The 21,294-nt window shown below is 42.0% G+C and overlaps 1 protein-coding gene across 5 annotated transcripts in view; it reads left to right on the plus strand.

Annotated features, from left to right (window-relative positions):
- LOC113919718 (probable G-protein coupled receptor 148) overlaps positions 1-20,757 on the plus strand; it is a 54,529-nt gene extending 33,772 nt beyond the window's left edge. Inside the window, exons 1-4 of one of the 5 annotated variants that reach the window (XM_027589313.2) lie at positions 4,498-4,725; positions 12,487-12,729; positions 13,676-13,764; positions 19,399-20,757. In XM_027589313.2, the coding sequence (XP_027445114.2) occupies positions 19,422-20,312 (891 nt within the window). In that variant the 5' untranslated portion in view covers positions 4,498-4,725; positions 12,487-12,729; positions 13,676-13,764; positions 19,399-19,421 and the 3' untranslated portion in view covers positions 20,313-20,757. Of the gene's footprint in view, positions 1-4,497; positions 4,726-5,341; positions 5,550-12,486; positions 12,730-13,675; positions 13,765-19,398 lie in introns of those variants that run through there. The other 4 variants (XM_027589314.2, XM_027589315.2, XM_027589317.2 and 1 more) reach the window with 4 other exon arrangements.
- Positions 20,758-21,294: the final 537 nt, after the last annotated feature.

Genomic DNA, 21,294 nt, shown 5'->3' on the forward strand with positions numbered 1-21,294 from the left:
AGAGACCCTTGCTGCTTAAAGTGGATCTGCGGATGGCAACATTGCGTCACCCAGGAGCTTGTTGGAACTGGAGCTTCAAAGACCTCCTGCATCAGAACCTGCATTTGAACTCAATCCCCAGCCAATTCATACAAGCATAAAAGTATGAGAAGCGCTGGTGTAAAATTACCTTGGAGTTGTCTTCATCAGGTGCAAAGGAGCTGAGGTAGTTAGACTATCTGCCAGTCATTAGTTAGGGGCCGCTGCCGGGGGGGGGGTGGTGGTGGTGGTGGTGGTGAATTTCTTCCCAGGATGACCGGTTTACCAAATGCAGCAGGCAGGTGCATCTGGGCCTGAGGGTGGTCCTCCAGCAGAGAAAGGCAGATGATGGCTGCTGGGAGGGAAAGCATACAACCAGGGGGAATGGGAAAGAGACCCTAGTGGGTATGGGCAGCGTGCGGATCCTGCCCACCGCACCTCCCATGTGGGCAGATTGGATCCAATTTTATCACTCTCTATTTTATTCACTGTTGCCCACAGTAACCTCCTTTCAGAGGAAGTGAAAACACTTGAAACCAAACATCCTCCCAACTGGCAGCCAGGTTGCCGGTTGAAAACAAGTGTGACCAGGGTGGAGGGACGGGGAGTGACAGTCTTGGCCAAGCTGATTTCTTTCTCAAAAAAGTGAGTAGTCCACTGTTGAAAGTTTTTACAAAGCTGGTGATGTATGGATATTCATAGGTGTTTGTGTTTTGGAAAATGGAGGCTGTACACTTTTGAGGAAGTAAATGTACTTGGCTTTCCTTCCTCTTTATAGGGCTCTCCCCACATTTAAAAAAACAAGTTCCTGAATATAAATATGTATTTATATCTTCTATACATATATATATAAATTATAAATTATATTATATATAAATATATATTTTTTTGTAGAGAGAAGGTGGATTAGGATAATGTGGTTTATTTTTAATTGGATTTATTGGGGTATAATTTACATACAGTAAAAAGTCACCCTTTGAATCCTATAGTTGTTTGAGGGTTTGTTTTTTGTTTTTTGTTTTTGTTTGTTTGTTTGTTTTTTGTTTTTGAGAGAGAGAGAGAGAGCAAAGGGAGGGGCAAAAGGAGAGGGAGAGAGAGAATCTTAAGCAGGCTCCATGATCAGCATAGAGCCTAACATGGGGCTCAATCTCACAACCCTGGGATATGACCTGAGCTGAAATCAAGGGTCGGAGCCTTAACCGACCGAAGGCACCCCTGTCCTTGGAGTTTTAACAAATGCTTACCATTGTATCATTCAAGACAGAACAATTCCATCAAAACAACAAAGTTCCCTTCTGCCCCCCTATAGCCATCTCTTCTTCTACCCCTAACTCGGGGCAACCACTGATCTGGTTTCTGTCTCTATAGTTTTGGCTTTTCCAGATAGCATATAAAAATGAATTATGCATTTGATATCTTTTTGTGTTTGGTTTCTTTCCCTTGGCATAATGCTTTTGAGGTTTACCCATATTGTGTGTGTCAGTGTGTATTAGTGCAGCTTAACTATTTCTTTTCATTGCTGAACAGTGTTCTTGGCGTAAATATACCAAGATTTGTTGATCTATTCACCAGTTAATGGGCATTTGGATCGTTTCCACCTTTTGGCTATTGTGCATAACTCCGCTGTGAACATTTGACAGACAAATAGAGGGTTTTGTGTGAGCGTATGTTGTCATTTCTCTTGGGTAAATACCTAGGAGTGGAATGGCTGGGTCATGTGGTAACTATATAAACTTTTTAAGAAACTGCCAAACTGTTTTCCAAAGTTGTGCAGCCACCAACACTAACCAAATCCAGAACATTTTCATCTCCCCAAAAAGAAACTCCATACCCATTAGCAGTCATACCCCATTCTCTCCTCCCCTGAGGCCCTGGTAAACACTCACCTACTTTGTGTCTCTACAGATTTGCCTATTCTGGACATTTCATGTAAATGGAATTATATAATATGTAGGATTGTTTGGTTTCTGGTTTTTTTCACTTAACATAATGTACTCATGCAGGTTGTAGCATGTGTCATTCCTTTTCATGGCTGAATAATGTTCCACTGTGTGGATAAACCCCACTTTATCTGTTTATCAGTTGATGGACACTTGGGTTATTTTCACTTTTTGGCTATGGAGCACAATGCTGCTCTGAACATTTTGTACACGTTTTTGTATGGACTTGCTTTCATTTTGGAGGGTATATACCTGGCATGAAATTGCTGGGACATATGGTGAGTCTATGTTTATGTTTTTAGGAACTACCAATTGTTTTCCAAAGCAGCTATATCATTTTACATCCCCACCAGCAATGTATGAGGGTTCCAGTTTCTCCACATCATCTCCAGCCCTAGTTATGGCCTGTTCTGTTGATGCTAACTCTTTTAGTGGATATGAAGTGGTATTTCATTGTGGCTTTAATTTATGTCTCCCTAATGACTAGTGATAATAAGCATCTTTTCATGTCTTCTTGGTAATTTGTATGTCTTTTTTGGAGAAATGTCTATTCAAACCCTGTGCTCTTTAAATATCTGTGTTATTTATCTTTTAATTAAGTTAAAAGAGTTCAAAAGCAGAAGTTTTAAATGTGGAAAAAAATATACACTTTTTATTTTGCGGTTTGAACTTTTTGTGCCCTATATAGTCAGTATCTGCTTAACCTAAGGTTGCAAAGATTTTTCTCCTGTTTTTTTTCCCTAAAAGTTGTATAGTTGTTGGTTTTACACTCAGGTCTATGATCCGTTCAAGTTGAGTTTTGTGTATGACTCAAGGTACAGTTCAGGGTTCATTTTTTAAAATATATAAATAATATGTATATAATTGCTGCAGCACTATTTGTTGAAAATACTATCCATTTTACTATTGCTTTATCTTGACATCTTTGGCAGTAATCCAATGATGATACACACACGAGTCTTTTTCTGGACACTATCTTGTTCCATTGACCTATCTATCATTGGTGTAGGTCTCTCCATGCACCAATATCACACTGTCTTAATTAGTGTAGTTCTTATAGTAAATCTTAAAATTTGGTAGTGTTCCTCTTTTGCAGAGTTGTTTTGTTTATTCTAGGTCCTCTGTTTTTCTGTACAATTTTTAGAATCAAGTTGTTAATTCCTATTTTTTTTAAAAAAGACCTCCTAGGGTTTTGCACTGAACGTAGAGATCAACTTGGAGAGAATTGACAATGTAACAATATTGAGTTTTCTGATTTATGCATATAATCATGAAAAGATAATGTTTAGGAAGGTTCATTGCTTTGCTCAGTTCCTGTATGTTTATCTGTCATTGTTGACAGCTAGTCTAAGTCAAAAGTGACAATTTCCCTTCTCTTGCCAAGGTTGGTTCAGGAAGGGGCTTGTGACTCAGTTCTCCAATGAGGCCGGAGGGAAGTCGACCCTGAGAGCTCTGGGAAAGGTGTTTCTGTCCTAGGAAGACTCAGGAAGAGAGGCCCAAAGAAAGAAAATTTTCTTTGCATGTCGTAATGTAGACACCAGGAATTGCTGCGGTCATCTGTGAGGGGAATCAGAATGAGGGCAAACAGCCAACATGAAGATGACAAATCAAAAAGACAGAAAGACCCTGGGCCTTGACGACCACTCAAAGCGAGGAAAATAATCGACCTTGGAGCCTACACGACCTTGTTTGTTATGTGAGAAAAAGACTTTCCTGATGGCTCAAGTCTACATGAGTTGGGGTTTTCTACATTCCTGAAAAATCACAAGCTATAGATTCTTCACTTAAAGAATATTTTTAGTTTATTTTCCCACTGTTTATTTAAAATTTGTATGTTGTTTTTTAAATCTATGAATTCAATATTCAGTCTCATTGTAAAGATACAAACAACACAAACCTGATAAACTCAACACTGAATTGTTTACATAATATGGAAAAACCCAGAAACAATGTAAATGCCCCACAAAAAGGAATTGGGTAAGTAATTTAATGTCTGTCCATATAATGGGCTACTCTGAAGCAATTAATAATTTTGTAGAAGTATATTTATCTTAAAAAGGAAGGATGGTTATTATGTATTTTTAAGCAGGAAGTTATAAACAATGTGTGCAATATGGCCCCGTTTTAATAAAAATGTCTCCATGAGTCATTTAAGATGCAAGTTACAAGTAATAGAAAATTCAATTTAAACGCACGTCAACAAGCAAATGTATTCGTTCATATAAGCAGAAACTCCAGAAGTAAGATAGGTTTTGGTGTTAGCTTAATTTAGCAGCCCTGAAAGTTCCTTAAAAGCCTAATTTCTTTTTATATCTGTTTTCTGCCTTCTGCAACATCCGTCTCAGCTGAAAGCGTGTTTGGGTTGTGGTGGCAAGCTGGCCGCCAACAGCTTCCGGTTGTCCAAACACAGAGAAGCAAGGAGGGTCTCTACCCAGGCCTCCAGTGGGAGTCCTAGGCTTTGCTCTGATTGGACCATCTTGATCACGTGCCTACCCGGTGGCCAGAGGAATGCTTTGTATTGATTGGCTTGGGTCTGCATTGGGTGCTGGTTCTTAAAACAAACAGCGTGGCAGGAGCCTAAGATTATTGTAATTTGGTTTAGCCAAACCAGGCTCCGTAATGGAGGTGGACATGGGGTAAATCCCAAGAAATTGGCAAGAATGTTCTACAATGGTGTAGGGTAGAATGGATGTTGAGAAGCTCATCCTCACCACAAAAGAAAGACCGGAAGGATGTACACCGACGTGCCAACAGTGCTTATCTTCAGGTGGAATTATGGGGAATTTTGATTTTTCTTATTTATGCCTATCTGTTACTTTACATTTTTGACAACAAACATATTACTTGAATAACTTTAAAAAGAAATGAGGGCTATAAATATGAGGAAACATTGGTGTATAACACTCGCAGTATAATTAGCAGCTTGAGAGACTTAAAGCAGACATGTTGGCAAACAGGAAATATGAATTTTCGGAGTGGCACCAACTGTGCCTCGCAGAAGCTTCTAGCTGCCTTTCTCTTGCCTCTGTTGTGATATCGTGGTCATTTCTATAGATGTAACATGAGATTTTTGAAGGCTAGTCTGGTTTAAAACCACGGGTTCCAGTGGCTTGAATGTTTCCCTTATGCTGGGGTGGGGAAACTTTTTAGCTTTCTCTAGAAACCTTTTCTCTTGTCACCGTTAAACACCATGAAGTGGGCCCCAACTGCAGAAGGGGCGTAAAAGGGGAGGCACTGTCCCTGGGTTCCTCTACTTCCTTCTTGGGCAGAAGGTGCTGAGTGTTCTTTCGGGTAGTGGCTACCACAAAAAAAATCCCCGCTTTCTCTGAGGTCTTGCAGCTCTCTGCACTGGGAATCAGAGGGTGACACTAGTTGCAGCCAGCACGGAAGGGGCCCTAGGTCTAAAGACTCAGGGGCCTGAGAGAATGTGAAGTGAGGCACTTGGCTTGATTCACTTCTGTTAGATGCTGGGTATTGGGAATTCTTCATAGGATTCTTGGAGAAACTCCTGTTGCTCTTCCACATACTTTTTTCCTGGAAAAGAGAACCCATTTTTCCACTGGCAGAAAAGACCTCCACTGGTAATGTAAGGTAAGGAGTACGCATGTCAGGCTGGGCACCCTGTTTCCCACTTTTATTTCTGCTTGAAATTGATCCTCAGTTCTGCATTTTCAGAAACCTGATTTTATCCGATCATGCCCTTCTGGAATTATCCCACTGTGATGGTAAACAATCAATTGGCATTTTGGTTTCATGATGAGAACTATGCTTAATCGAAAGGATGGAAATGTACCAGTTTAAGTGGTCAAGGCACTCTGATCTCAGTAGGAAAATACCTGGGGGAGAAGAAATGAGGCCCGAGGGTGGATATTGGATGGTCTTAAGGAGCCATTCTGTGTTTCTCCTGGTAATGTCATCTGCCCCCCGCCAGAATGTCAACTTCACTCAAGGAAGGACTTTGTTTGTCTTGTTCAGTGGTGCATCTACAGCATCTAGAACAGTCAGAGGTACTCAACACATACCTAATAAATGGATGAATAGGACGCTGGCTAGCTGGATAGATGAATGTTTCTTATTTTTTAGAGTCACTGTCCCATGAGAAGTTGTCCCTGACTCTTCTAAGAAGATTAGAGTCCCTTCTCTGATTTCCATTGCATTTTGAATCAGAGCACTTAAATCATAAAATTGAAACTATTTGCTTATACATCTATCTTCCCTAAAATATTTTGAGCTCCACAAATGCAGGGATTTTGCCTTACTTTTCCATTTAACTACCCATAGAGTACTTCACAGTACTCTAGCACATAGCAGAATAAAACAGTAATACTGTGGAAATCTCATGAGTATCTCTCAGCTTGTGAGATATGCTTATTAAGTAGATCAGGATATTACATTAATAGGGACCTCTTTGCTTCTTCAGTGGTGATGCATTATTAACTTCTTACTCTTTGCTTTTCATTGCTTCCAAGGGAACAAGAATCCTTCTATTTTCAGCAGTTATTTCAATACTTTTCTGCTGAACCTGTAAGTACACTGAATGGTGTCCATAGATTACACTTACAGGATCAACTTAGTCACCTCCCGATGTTGTACAAAGAGACATCTTAATCTCACAAGCAAACCATCTCCAAGTGTTAAAACAGAATGCATTATTTCTGGGAGGACCGCCGAGAGATAGCACATCCCTTTTTGGTTATGTGGGTTATTGCTGCTCTGGTCACACAAACTGAAGTCTCCTGACTGGTCCCCACTCACTTTTCACTCATCCCTTTTATCACCAGTGGCCGTCCATCTGGAGACTGCCCTTCCTCCAGTAACAACACTTGCCTTCTGACCAGGTCACATTTCCTTGGGGCCCAGGTAGGGATTTGCATGGTACCACTCTGACAACTCTGAAAGAGCAGATGTCCTTATTGTGGCTTCAGTCCTGGGTCATCCAGAAATAATATTCAATGTTTTGAGACCAGACATTCAGGAAGTCAAGACATAGACTAAGTGGCAACCACATATTTAAGATCAGGGCAGGCTGAAAGTCTGAAACAAGGTAGATGCTCAGGTTAGGTAACATTGGCAATAAGCATGGCAATAACCATGATGTAAGCCTGATTCTTTGGTGGACTTTGTGGGAGACTGAGTCCATGGATGTGGATAGTTTAAGTGGCCAAGGGGTGGTGAAAAGGAAGGTAGGAAATTTATAATTTTATCGGAAGGTTCTCTGAGTATTGGACCAAGTCTCACAAGATCAGAGTGACACAGATATAAATTTGTGGGGTACATACCACTGGGATATATACATCAACCATTGTCCCCCTATCTCCCACCCTGGTTTTACATTCATGAAAAAGAATAACTTCCCCAGCGCTGTGAATTGTGTAAGACTGTTGAATCACAGACCTGTACCTCTGAAACAAATAATATGTTATATGTTAAAAAAAAAAAAAGAAGATAGCAGGAAGGGAAAAATGAGGGGGGGGAATTGGAGGGGGAGATGAACCATGAGAGACTATGGACTCTGAGAAACAAACTGAGGGTTCTAGAGGGGAAGGGGGTAGGGGGATGGGTTAGCCTGGTGATGGGTATTAAAGAGGGCATATACTGAATGGAGCACTGGGTGTTATATGCGAACAATGAATCATGGAACACTACATCAAAAACTAATGATGTAATGTATGGCGATTAACATAACATAAAAAAAAAAAAAAAAAGGAATAACTTCCCCAGATCCTCTTCTTGGGAAAAGGAGAAAAAAAATCGCTTTTGTCTAACCCTTTAATATTCCTTGCAGGGCTGGCTTAGTGATCACAAATTCTTTTAGTTTCTGTTTGTCTTGGAAGCTCTTTAATCTCTCCTTCCATTCTGAATGACTGCCTTGCTGAATAAAGTATCCTTGGCTGCATATTTTTGTCATTTAGCACCCTGAATATACGATGCCAGTCTTTTCAGGCCTGCCAGGTCTCTGTGGATAGGTCTGCTGCCAGTCTGATGTTTTTATCCTTCTAGGTTAAGGACCTCTTGTTCTGAGCTGCTTTTAGGATTTTCTCTTTGTCTCTGAGATTTGCAATCTTCACTATTATATGTCAAGGTGTTGACCTATTTTTATTGCTTTTGAGGGGGGTTCTCTGTGCCTCCTGGACTTGAGTGCCTGTTTCCTTCCCCAGATTAGGGAAGTTCTCCACTGTAATTTGCTCCAATATACCTTCTGCCCCACCCCCTTTCCTCTTCCTCTGGCACCCCAATTATTCTAATACTGTTTTGCTTTATAGTATCACTTATCTCTCGAATTCTCCCCTTATGATCCAATAGCTGTTTATCTCTCTTTTTCTGAGCTTTTTTATTCTCCATCATTTTGTCTTCTATCTCACTAATTCTCTGTTCTGCCTCATTTATCATAGTAGTTAGAGCCTCCATTTTTTATTGCATCTCATTAATAGCCTTTTTATTTTGACTTGATTAGATCTTCATTTTTTTTATTTCTCCAGAAAGGGATTCTCTAGTGTCTTCTATGCTTTTTTCAGGCCCAGCTGGTATCTTCATAATCATTATTCTGAACTCGTAGTTCCAACCTCTTACTTATATCCATACTAATTAGGTTCCTGGCAATCAGTATTGCTTCTTGTTCTATATTTTGGGGTGAGTTTTTCCATCTTGTCATTCTGTCCAGAGAAGAATAAATGAATGAGAGAACAAAATACTAAAATAGCAACAACAACCCCAGAGAAATATACACTAAACAAATCTGAAGAGACCAGAAACAGAAAAGAAAAAAAAGAGAGAGAGAGAATATAATCAGACAGGTGAATAGAACAGAGCAATACACTAGATCCTGGATTTTTTTGGTCTAGTGGTTAGAAGAAACTAGCTCCCAAAATTGTAAAGAGAAACTTATATATAAACATATATAATTAAAAACAATGAAAGGATTGAATGTAATTGTAAAAATGAAAATTAAAAAAGACTTGCAAAAAGTGGTTGCTTTTCTATTTGTAGAATTACAGCAATTCTTTTCTTAGATCTCTGGTTGAGTTCACAGGTATTCAGAATGATTGATAGCTCCAGGGACCAGACAAAACTAGGGTCCCCTACTCCTCTGCCATCTTCCTCCCTCCTCCAGTGAAATAAGTTTCTTAAGGACAGAGACCATATCTCATTCTTCTCTGTAGGCTCAGCATTTAGCACAGTGCCTGACACAAGATGGGTACACAATACATGTTTATTGAATGAATGAATGAATGAATGAGTGAATGTATGAATGGAGGAAATGGGATATGGGCATGAATTTTAAAATTCTGATTATACATTTTTTTTGATCATTCAAAAGTGGTTGAATGATAACACAGCTGAGGTTTTCAACATTAATAATTTTTTGTCACCAATACTTACAATGTAATTTCTATTGAGAAATACAAAATATAGTTACAAATAATGTTTGCCAAATAGCATTAATAACAATAATATGCTTTTTATTTGGGAATAAGTTTATTAAATAAACAGATAAATATAATGCTCATATTTTAAGATTATCACAAGGATAAATATTGAAATAACCACATGCTCTATAAATATGATTCAAAATTCTATGCCATTTCTAAAAGACAAATATAAATGCTAATGAAAATAACCAAGAACTTTAATAACTTGGTATAAGTGGACTTTGCTATGGAAAAATGCAAGTCTATCCATATGGTAATAGACTCTGCTGTGGTCAGGGAGCTTATATCCCTGCCAAAGCAACTTTGAAAATATACAGGATTCTGAAAACTGAGAGAAATCAATTATATAATAGTTAAGTAAAAGTTCAAGTTAATAATCAACTATGTGCTAAGTAAAATTTACAGAGAAGGCAAAAGTTAAGGCATTCCACGGGTTTTACTTTCAATTATAAATCATACAGTATTCAGGTAAAGAGAATCGACTTTGCATGACATATGTAATCAAGTATAATATATATTACTCAAAGATACCTACTGCAGATAAGAGTATTTCACAAGCAATGTGTGTTATATGCGGATTTCAAAACTAAGGGGGTTCTATTGCATCAGTGAAACAAATCACAGCCTGTAAAAAAGGTTAGTAAGAATAGCGATAATTACATTATACCTTAATTGGGAGAAGTAGAATTAAACCTGACAGAAAGTTTACAATAATCCCCAGTGCTGAGTCAGAGAGAGAAAGCTAAAGAGCTTCATGGAATCTGCTGATTTCAGGTCTGCCAAGAATGCACTGATAAAACATCTGGTTTATGGCTAAAGCCAGGTGTGGTCTGCTGAGACAGAAAGGGTGTGTGTTGTTGCTTAGGCTTGGCCGACTATTTTAACTGTGCAAGAAAGAAAGCCATTGACTATGGTATAGACAATTTCCTATCAGCAAAACACACAATTCACTATCTAGGCAGCTATTGTTGATTTATAAGCTTTAATAATGTTAAATGATACATAGGTAAATTAATTTTTGAAAAGCTTAATAATTTCAATAATGAAACATTAAAATAGCTCCAGGGATGCCTGGGTGGCTCTCTCTCATTCTCTCTCTCTGACAAATAAATAAATAAATAAATAAATAAATAAATAAATAAATAAACCTTAAAAAATAAAATAAAATAAAATAGTTTCAGCATATTTCAAAAATAAATGCAAAACCAGGAGACCAAAGACAAAATCCTCTCAGATTCTGGGAAATAGTATTGGAAATTAATCACATGCTTAGCAACATACAGATTGCTGTTTGCTTTTTGTGGTTTTTAGACATCATATTGACCTTTGGCATCTTGAGAGATAAGGAGGAAAGGAGAAAAATACTATCTGTTTATTGAATGCTAGGTTAGTGTCAGGGGCTCAGGACCGTGTAGGTTCCATGATGTCAGAGACTTGGTGTGTTTTGGTTACTGAGGTATCTCCAACTCTTGGATTCACACTGGTGGGCACACATGTGCAGGTTTTTCCTACTATATGAAAGTACAGTGTTCCCATGAAAGCTTTTTTTTTTATTTAAGATTTTATTTGTTTATTTGTTGACAGAGAAAGAGCGCACAAGCAGGGGGGAGCGGAAGGCAGAGGGAGAAGCTGGCTCCCCACTGAGCAAGGTGCCTGATGTGGGACCCGATCCCAGGACCCTGGGATCATGACCTGAGCCAAAGAGAGACACTTAACCGATTGAGCCACCCACTTTTTTTTAAAAAAGATTTTATTTACTTATTAGAAAGAGAGAGAGAGAGCAAGCAGGGGAAGGAGCAGAGGGAGAGGGAGAGAGAAAGAATCTCAAGCAGACCTTGCACTGAGCATGGAGCCCAATGAGGGGCTGGATCTCATGACCCTGAGATCATGACCTGGGCCAAAATCAAGTTGGCTGCTTAACTGACTGAGCCACCTAGGCACCCCACCCATGAAACCTTTTGTAAGCCAAAAGGGCAAAAGGGCATAAAGCAAAGAAGCAATTACCATTAATTTATATGGAGAAATTTGTGAACATTCCCAGACCCAAAAAAAATCACTTCCCATCGACTCCTCTCATATCATAGGACATATCTTGCTAATGGATGCCCAAAATAAATCGAGGTGAAGCTCAGAGACATAGTTTAAAACTCTGGCAGCCTGAAGCTGAGTTGCTGAGCATGGTCCTGGGGAAGGACGTGGTGGTGGTGGGGCTCTCCATGCTTGGGGTGCGTGCTGCCTCTATAATGGCTCCAACAACTGTGGAATGCTATTGTGGATTTTTTGCCTTTTTTTCAGTTCGTGAAAACAGGAACCAATGTTGGTCTTTCGCAAAAGTGAAGTGGAGAAACATGAACTTTCGAAAATTGGATGATACCTCTAGCTGAAATTCACCAACTGAGTGAATACATGTCTATGTGTCGAGATGGCTACTTTTGTTCTTAGTCCATGCCAATGCAGAGAGCTCCATCTAAGCAGAATTGAATGACTCTTATTCTAGCCAGTGCACTGTAATTGCATATAAATTCCTTATTTAAACTTATATGAAGATTCGTGGAAAATGTTTGTTACGTATGATACTATTATAGTTAGCATTATTGTACGATCTTTTTCTGAAATCCTGGGATGGCTCCTTTGTCTATTTCTATCTGCAGATATATCTAGGACAGTGAAAAGAGCTTTGTCAATGTTCTTATGAACTACCTTCTTGTCAATACTTCCTCCTTGAATATTTATTTATATTCCAGGTTTGGGAATTTGTTTCACCTTACCCTTGTTCGTGGGCAGCCTGGTGTTTCAAAATCTCAAGTAAACATGCACAAATGCATTGTTTTTTAAGAAACACATTGTTTTTAACGTGTTTTTACACATTAAGTAGTTCAGAAAAGGCCAAGCTCCTATTAAAGCAAGGTGGCAGGTCTCTGGATTAATGAATCTTATGAGTACCTAGAAGAATATCTGTAGATCGAAATTTTGTCAGAACAAAATGGGGGAAGGAAGATGGAGAATTTCCCTTTATAAATACAAAGGCAAGTTCAAACTCAAAAAGTTAACTGCCTGAAAAAGCACTCAGAAAAATGTGTGATTTTTTTTGTCTTCAGGATTCACAGGACACACCTACAGAGGCTTTGTGATTTCATCCAGTTCCCACGTCACCTCTGTGAGCTGTTCTCAGATGGTCAACAATCACAGCTAATATTTACTAAGTGCCTGTTCTTGATGTCGAGTGACTGGTGCTCAGTAGACACCAGCTTCCTCCCTTTCTTCCTGCCTGCTTTGAGGAGAATAACAGAGGAGATCACCAAAGCTTCCCAGACGGGAGTGACTTTTAAAATACCAAAGAAGTAAGGCCACAATTAAGAGCAGAGGAGAGGACATGTTTAAAGTGAGGAGGGCATGTTTATCGTGGGAGAAGAGAAGGTCTCATCATTCGGGGAGGGTTTTAAGAGTTATTCTGGAAGTATCCACTTCTCATTGGCCTTCTGCCGGCAGCCACAGAACATTTGAAATCATTTCTGAGGTTTGTTTTCAGCTGATGGTCCTTTCCACTGGCGGTAAGTCAGATACTGGCCCTAAGCCTGGCCGGCGCCACCCGACTGACCGTGAGCACCCAAGAAGGAAAGGCCCTCCTCCCTCTCAGACATCTTTCCTCCTTCAGAAATTCCCAGGTGGAGGTTCTGGGGAGAGGCAGAATGGACCCACGGGAAGCCCTGCTCAGCTAGCTGGAAGTAAGGTGGTAGCTAGGAGCTGCTTTTCCCCGCTGGATCAGTCTGCTCGGGCTGTCGAAACAAAATACCACAGACTGGGTGGCTTAAACCACAGAAATGTAGTTCCTCACAGTTTTGGAGGCCGGGAGTCCAAGATTGAGGGACCAGCAGGGTTGGTTTTCTCTGAGGTCTCTCCTTGGCTGGCAGATGATCATCCGCTTGCTGTCTCTTTACATGTCTTTTCTCTGTGCACACACATCTTTAGGGTCTATGTGTGTCCACATCTCCTTTTCTTACAAGGATGCAAGGGCACCAGTCCGATGAAATTACAGCCCACCCTAATGGCCCCATTCTAACTTAATTACCTCTTTAAAGACTCTGTCTCCAAATACAGTCACGTTCTGAAGTTCTGGGGGTTAGGGCTTTGACATATGAATTTTGGGGAGGACACAATTCAGACCATAACGCCTGCTAAGTCTTTTTTTTTTTTTCCCCCTTTTTAAAGAAGAATTCAATTCACCTGCACCAGTACGGTCCTGTTAGGAAAAAAAACTCAACAAACAATAACCAAATGTCATTTCAGAAATCAGAAGAATTGGGTTGGAAGCCAGACTTCACCATTAACCAGCGACACCCTGAGAGGAAGTGTGGGGAGTCCGTCACAACCTTTAGGTATCACCCTTCCCTGACGTGGGGCATGTGGCCCGGGGGGTTTAGAGATTGTACCCTGCAGGTGGACGGCCTTGTCCAAGCTCCAGTATCACTGTCACCAGCTAATTAACCCTGAAGGAGTTCCTTCCTGCCTCTATCTCTCAGTTTTCTTTTCGGAAAAATGCGAAAAATGATTGTGCCTTCTCCCTGGGCTTGGTGTGCTGATTAAGAAGTCAGCTCCCCGGGGCAGAGCCGTCTCATACTGAGCAATCAGCACGAATATCCACTGTTATATTTTGTTTGTGTCATTACCCTCTTCCTATCTCCCTTCCAGCCCCTTCCCTCACGTTAGCACATATCCAACGGTCCCTTGGTTTCCTTCGGAAGTAGGGTGTCTGTTTGGGAATGGTTGCCCTCAGAGGTAAGAGAAGGGGGAGATCCTCCAGCTCAGTGACCCAGAGTTCATGGTGAGGACAAGGTAGGCAGTGCCCCTCTGTGGGAGGAATCTGTCTCCCTCGACCCCGACCAGGATAGGGGCACAAGCTGGGGAGGAAGAATGTGCTACCACCTATTCATTACCTCCTTGGAGAAATGGCTCCAAGTACACGTGCTGTTGCGGGGCCCCTAGCACCATCTTTTCGTGTCGATATGAAGATGAACAAAGACCAACCAGATGAGCAAACCAAGGCCACATATTCAGAGGTTGCTAGAGCAAGGGAGTCAGCCCCAGTCACTCGCTTTATAGCAGAGCCTCAGAGGCAGGTAGAGGAGCGAGAGAGCTTAGGGAGGACATGGGGAGGCTTCAGGCGTGCCCTGATGGGAGCCTGGGGCCTGGGGAAATGGCAGGCGGGCTAACTGGAAGTGAGGTGTCTATGTGACTGGGTGGGGGGACATATTTGACTCTCTCTGGTTGGTCCTAAGTTGGAAGCAGGGACAAAAATTAGGGAAGCTGCCCATCATTAATCAAGTCCCGGCTGTTTGGGGCCAGTTGTTACAGAGATTGTTGTCTGGCTGCCTGGACGGTCAGACGAGACACTGGTTACTCTGGACGAGGGCTTGGTTTCCTGGCAGGTTGCTACAGGTTGTGGACCAGAGTTTAATTTTTATTTATGGGTTGGCCATATGTGTTTGTATATTCAGTTTCCCACCAAGGGTAACATGTTGCCCCTTAGGGATTTGCCCTAAGCCAGGCTCTTCGGAAGGATGAGACAAGTTGCTTCACTGATTTTGCTGGGCACCCATCCCGCCCTCCCCACATAGATGCTTCCAGCAGGGTTTTTGTAGGGAGAGGTGGTGGTGGTGGGTTCTGATTTCATCAGGGCAGTTGTGGAACAAATGGGAATCTTTAGCTCCAGGGTTTTATTTCAGAGCTGAAGCCAAAGGAACATTTTGGGCTGGAGGAAAACAGGTATTTTCACTTTAGAATTTCCAAAGAAAAAGGCTCTAGGAATGAACCATAAGTGCAGGTAATATGTATAGAAGGGGACTTCTTACATGGCTTTTGTTGCCATGAGCTCTTGATAGGCAAATATACCTCTGAGAAAGAATATGAATTTGTAGGCTGGGAGATTCTGTCTGGCTGCATGGTCCTGAATAAATTACTCATCTTTCTGAGTTCTCATAAATAAATTAAAGGTGATAAAACCCTCATTGATTTTGCAGATTTGCAACCCTCCCGGAGATTTTGTGTCTACAAGAAGAATTCTAAGCCACTTGCTTTGATAGTAGTGTCTTCACCGTGTACGTTTGTCCCCTGCCAGGCTGCCTGCTCTGCAGAGCGCCTCTCAGACACCACTGTGCAAGCAGCGGTGGGCATCTCATGTGGCCTCTTAACCTGTGGCAGGCGCTGCTCCTGATTTTGATCATGCCAGGTTCCTTCTTGCCTGCGGAGTGAATTTTAACTCTTGGAATGGAATCAAGGCCCTCAAAATCTGGTCCCGGACTTTGTCCGTCCTTAGTCCTCTGAATGAGCCCTCAGTCCACCCAACTGGATCTGCTCATTGTCCCCGGAACCTCCCAGGTTTTGCCTTACCTTGGCTCTTGGCATTTTCTATTGCCTGCAATCTGCACCTCTCCTCCTCTCTATCCACCTCACCTTTGACCCTGCCTTGCTCTAGTTTTCAACCTTGAAAGGCTGGATTTGAGTCTCAGCTCTTCCAAGAAGCTTTCGCTCACTGACTCTGTGACCCTTTCTATTCTGAACACCCACCCAACCCCAACCCTGCCAGGGACACCCAACTTTCTTACTCATTTGGCAGATGTTTCTGGTTATTATTACCTAGTTATATCGTATTCTGCTTCCACTGGGCGAGAGGCTTCTGTGAGTCAGTGCCTGTGTTTTACCACCTGGTAACCTCACTGCTTAGGATATACATTGTATGTTTCAGTGTGGAGTGAAGATTGGTGGAGTAGAATGATGCAGTGATGTGCCTCATCAATCAGTGTGTTAAACTTATTAGAAAGCTACAGAAACTTGTTGCCTGAAACCGTATTAGATCTGGAGGGAGAGAGATTTATTATAGTTGTAGCTACAGTAATTCGGGGGGAGAAAAGAAGCTTGTTAAATTTTTTTGCAAAGGAAGCACAATGGTCGTCACCGATGCTCTGTGTAGGGTTTCAAGTCTTAGAACACAGCGAGGCCAAGCCCCGCTCATTGCTGTTGGGATGTGCTGTAAAATAAACCAGACATGTGTGTAGGGGCTGGTGGGGGGTGGGGGACATGCAGGTGCAAGGAAGCCCTGCTGAGCAGAAATGAGGAATCCAGCAGGGAAGCTACAGACATGACTGGGATTCTGGGCAGAATGGGGGATGGGGAGCAAGACTGGATGATAGGGGAGTTCAGCCCATCAGCTAGGTCAAACCCAGCGACAGTGAGCCCAGGAGTGGGCCCAGGCAGACAGGGAGGTTGTCACCATTGTGGAGGCTGCCAGCAGTGACCCCTTCATTCTGGGACTCAGAGGTTGGGTTTTAGGTCCTGGGAGGGGGCCTAGCAGGACAAGGCAGGCCCTGTTCTAGAGAGCCAGCAGTTCTGTTCAAGACTCAGCCACGGGGAATAAGATGAGGACATTCCAGATCAAAGGCGGGGCCAGTCTTGTCTCAAGAATAAGGAAAGGGGCGCCTGGGTGGCTCAGTTGGTTAAGCGACTGCCTTCGGCTCAGTTCATGATCCTGGAGTCCCGGGATCGAGTCCCGCATCGGGCTCCCTGCTCAGCAGGGAGTCTGCTTCTCCCTCTGACCCTCTCCCTTCTCGTGTGCTCTCTCTCTCTCTCTCTCTCTCTCATTCTCTCTCTCAAATAAATAAATAAAATCTTTAAAAAAAAGAAAAAAAAAGAATAAGGAAAAAGCCTGGATACTCCTGGCCTCAGTTAAGATTTGGCTCTTTAGGATGTGAGTGAGGATGACTCTGTAGCTAGAGAGAAAAGATGTGGAGCTTGCAATCCTGCATGGCTGTGATGTCAGGAACCAAGGGCCAGAGAAGTGAAGTGGGCGCAGTATCCAGTGGAGTCACATTCCTCATTGGCGGCAGACCTAGGCTTAAAGCCCAGTTCTTGTGACTCCCCCAGGCAGGGCAGAGTTCTAACTTACCAGGGTCTGCGTGCCATCTTCATTGGGGCCCTCATTGTCTATGGTGGTGCCTTGAGGACAGTTAAGGAGTGTGCTCTGGGGATGAGCGATGAGGAGGCATTTAATGTGGGCAGATAATGCATTTTTCTCTTGATTATTGAAGGGTTCTGGTATAAGATTTTGACCAAAAAGTCTGCAGCTAAAAGAAAACCTAATGATGAGTTTGGCAATGACAATGACCATTCCATTTCTATTCCTCTCTGGGGGCTGAAAAGAGAGGAATAAATGCCTAGAGTTTGACTGCACGATAATGGCACAAAAATCCATGTGAACCGGAGAAATTCCCCACAAAGGGTGACAAGACAATATGCAGGGGAGAATAGATGCCTTGGGCAAGGGATTTCATAAGGAGCTGTGACATCTTGGATTCTCAGCAAGTTGCAGTAGCTGTCTCCACAGTGACACGCTCTTTAGGAAATCCATATAATATACTGTGTCCCTTCAGGGTCCACTTTATATACTTTGAACGCTAGGGGTCGACATAAAGGAACAGAAGGAAACCCATTTAAGCTAGCTCAAATAATAGAAGGGTGTGTTATATTTTTAGAACCCAAGGACAGAAAATGCAGAGCATCTCAGCAGAATCAGAAATTCAGGAGCCCAGGTTGTTCTCTCTCTGTCTTGCAAGGGCTTTTGGAGCCTTGCAGGGACTTTGTGGCTACCTCTGCTTCTCTCTTACCTCTCTCGGTCACTTTCTTCTTCTCTCTTACCTCTCTCGGTCACTTTCTTCTACTCACCTGTGCGCCAACCTGACTGGCGGGCCAATCACATGACATCACACTCAGACTCCATTCTCTGTGAGAATTCTTCAGTCGGATGTTTAAGAAGCAGACACTGGTGGTGCCTAGAATAATTCTCCATGAGTCAGATGTCTACCCCTAGTTCCAATCAACTCTGATGAGAGAGGCAATGCAATAGGTGGTGAGGAAGTGAGTAAAGCCATAGTGGGGAGGCAAATGTTGGCATCTCTACAGTAGACTTTTGGAGACAGTGATCCTGAAATTTGGGGGATCCCCAGGCTGCAGCATGGTGAGCCATTCACTGCTGTGCATGCTTGAGAAGATCTGAGGCTACTACCATTTCAGTGGTCACAGTCCCTCGGTAATCCTAAGATCTCAACACCTTCCTGGACATGCAGTCTTCCAACTTAACAACAGAAACGGTATTTCTACAAATGGCGTTCAGTTGGCATTGGGGGGCCAATGACATTGGCCAAAGAAGAACTCAGAGCATGCATTTATTTGACCTTGCATTTGACATGAATATCCCTGTAGTGGTTGAGAGGGTGGGCTCAGGAGTTGTACTCTGAAATGCATATCCTGGCCCCTCTACACAATAACCCTATGGCCCTGAGCAGGTTACTTAGCCTCTTTAAGTCTGTTTCGCCATTTGTGAAAAGTGCATAAAAAACCACTTAGTGGAAAATAAAACGTACCCCAGGATTGGTGAAGAATATTCTCTAAAAATAGTTTTGATCCCTAGAAAGTACTGGGTAAATGTCACCCGTGACTGCTGTCATTTTGTAAATATCCTTGTCATGTCTTATGGACCCAAATGAATTCAGGACTCTGCATCAGTGGCTTCCCCACATTCCTTACAGTTCTTGCCCTAAAGTCTTCCCCAGACCTTTGCATGTGCTAAGTGTTAACAAGTGCTTGGTGGTTCATCATCTGAGTTTTACAATGTTGTGCTTTGTGGCTCCAAATTGAAAAAGTTCTCACAATCAAAGATGAAAAAGGACGCACAAAGAATAAAACCTTGACCTGATTTTGAGCAATTTGCTGACTCTTGAGAGTCCGTCTTTCAAACTTTCCTTTTGGATGGTTTGAGTATGTGCCCCTCTCTTGAAACAAAGTGAAGACCCCAGATGATTTGTCCAGTTTCTTTGATCCATGTCAGTGCTATCTAAAGTTGTTGTTCTCTCTACAGAAAAACATGTAACATATTCCTTGAGATGTATGCAAGATCACAGAGCTGGAAAACCACACCTGAAGCTTTAAGAGTCACTCTTTCTTGTTCTTTAATCCTGCAGGAGCCAAGTTGCCCTGAAAGATCATGAACTTGTCTTCTGAACACTGCAACATATCAGATTGGCTGAGGCTGGAGGCAACAGTGAAGGCCTCTGTATACACAGTTGCCTTCTTCTTTGCCACATTTGTCACTGTCATCATCATCACGATAGTGTCACAGAATTCGAAGCTGAAGAAAGAGGTCCGATACATCCTCCTGTGCCACCATCTGCTGTGCATCTCCTCCTACTGCGGCCTGGGGGTGGTTTTCCAAGGGATGCGGGCTCTGCTGGCCAACAGTCCTATGCTGGTGTGCTGGGTGGTATTTGGAGTCCAGCTAAGTGTTGGAGAAGGGATCCTCTTCACCCTGGCCTTGATGGCTGTCAACACGTACCTGGCCATTTGCTGGCCTTTGAAATCTCTGTCCTTTGTAGATTCAGTTAAGTATAGGATTCTGGCTGGGTCTTGGGCAATCATTATATTCAAGAATGTTTGCTTATTCCTCATAGAGGGCACTAACCCCACTCAGGGTGCTGTTTTTAAATCTGAACCCCTTTGCCCTGTGATCTTGAATGGCTCTGCTGCCAGAGCTATTGGCATGGTTTTCCTTTTCCTTCTTCTGTCCATCATTCTTATAAGTTACTCTCTGATCTACCAAGAAGGGAAACGGGCTGGCCATTTTAATAGATCAAATATCAAAGCAAGGAAAACAGTCCTTATTCATTTAGTGCAGATGGGTTTACATGTAATACCAACCCTGATATTCATAGGCTTGGGAAAGATGTGTGGGGTGTTTTTCTTTGCTTTAAATCTGGTGCTTTTTGGAGTCTTTGCATTTGCCCAGTGTCTTAACCCTCTGATCTATGGGCTCTGGAATAGAGAGCTGCAAAGCAGATTGCACCGTTGGATGTGCTGTCAGCGTGGTGTGGTCACATGATGACCAACAGAGAGCCAGTTTAACCTGAAACACAGCCATTTTGAATCAATAACTCTAGCCCTAATGGATCATCAGCTGGGCTTGAGGACTTGCCTTCTACTCAACCTAAAATTGGTGCCTTGGTTTGATGTTGAAAGCAATACGAATAAGTCAGAGTTATTAATCTGGCTTGCAAACTTCGCTGCTGTGTACACTGAATTGGCCTCTGTGAGATCATTTTATGTCTTTAATTCTAAACCCAGATCAACATTCTTAGCAGCATGTCCTACTGTGTTTCAATAATGAGGCAGCTTTTGAGAATGCACTTGAGAATGTTTTTAAAAATTGACAAACAGTCCATGGTTGATATGAAGAGAAGAAGTTAACTTGGCTTTTCCTCTTATATTAATTAAGCATAGGATTGGCTATATGTAACAGCAAAACAGAAACAAAATAACAATGATTTTTTAAGGTTTGAGATTGTCTGTCTATTTTTTTTTTCTGTTGTAAAAGAAATCTGGAGGTAAAAAATCCAGTCCTATACAGCAGCTCTGTAGGCAACAGGTTCATGCTCTTCTATTCTGCCATGATTACTATACTACCTCATGACCCAAGATGGCTGTTAGTGGTCCTGTCATCACATTCATACTCCAGCCAACAGGAAGGAGGAAGGGGCAAAGGAGGGTTTATACCCTCCTTCTAAAGACACTTTTTAGAAATTACACAAAACACTTTTTCTTCTATTTAACTGGCTAAAACTTAGTCATATGACGATGCCTGGCTTTAAGGGAGAGCAGGAATAAATTTTAGCTGGGTGGTAGTGTCACCAGCTAAAAATTGGGGTTCTTGTTACTAAGAAAGGAAGGAAGAATGGATATTAGGAAGCAAACTTATTTCAGGGGCCATTTTCCTCTCAACCAAATAAAGTATAAAGAAAGACAATGGATGGGTTATAATCACAAAAATATACTCTGCCTCTTTCAATATGATACTTGGAGTTAAC

This window comes from Zalophus californianus, chromosome 3 (genome assembly GCF_009762305.2).
Source record: "Zalophus californianus isolate mZalCal1 chromosome 3, mZalCal1.pri.v2, whole genome shotgun sequence".
Taxonomy (NCBI): Eukaryota; Metazoa; Chordata; class Mammalia; order Carnivora; family Otariidae; genus Zalophus; species Zalophus californianus.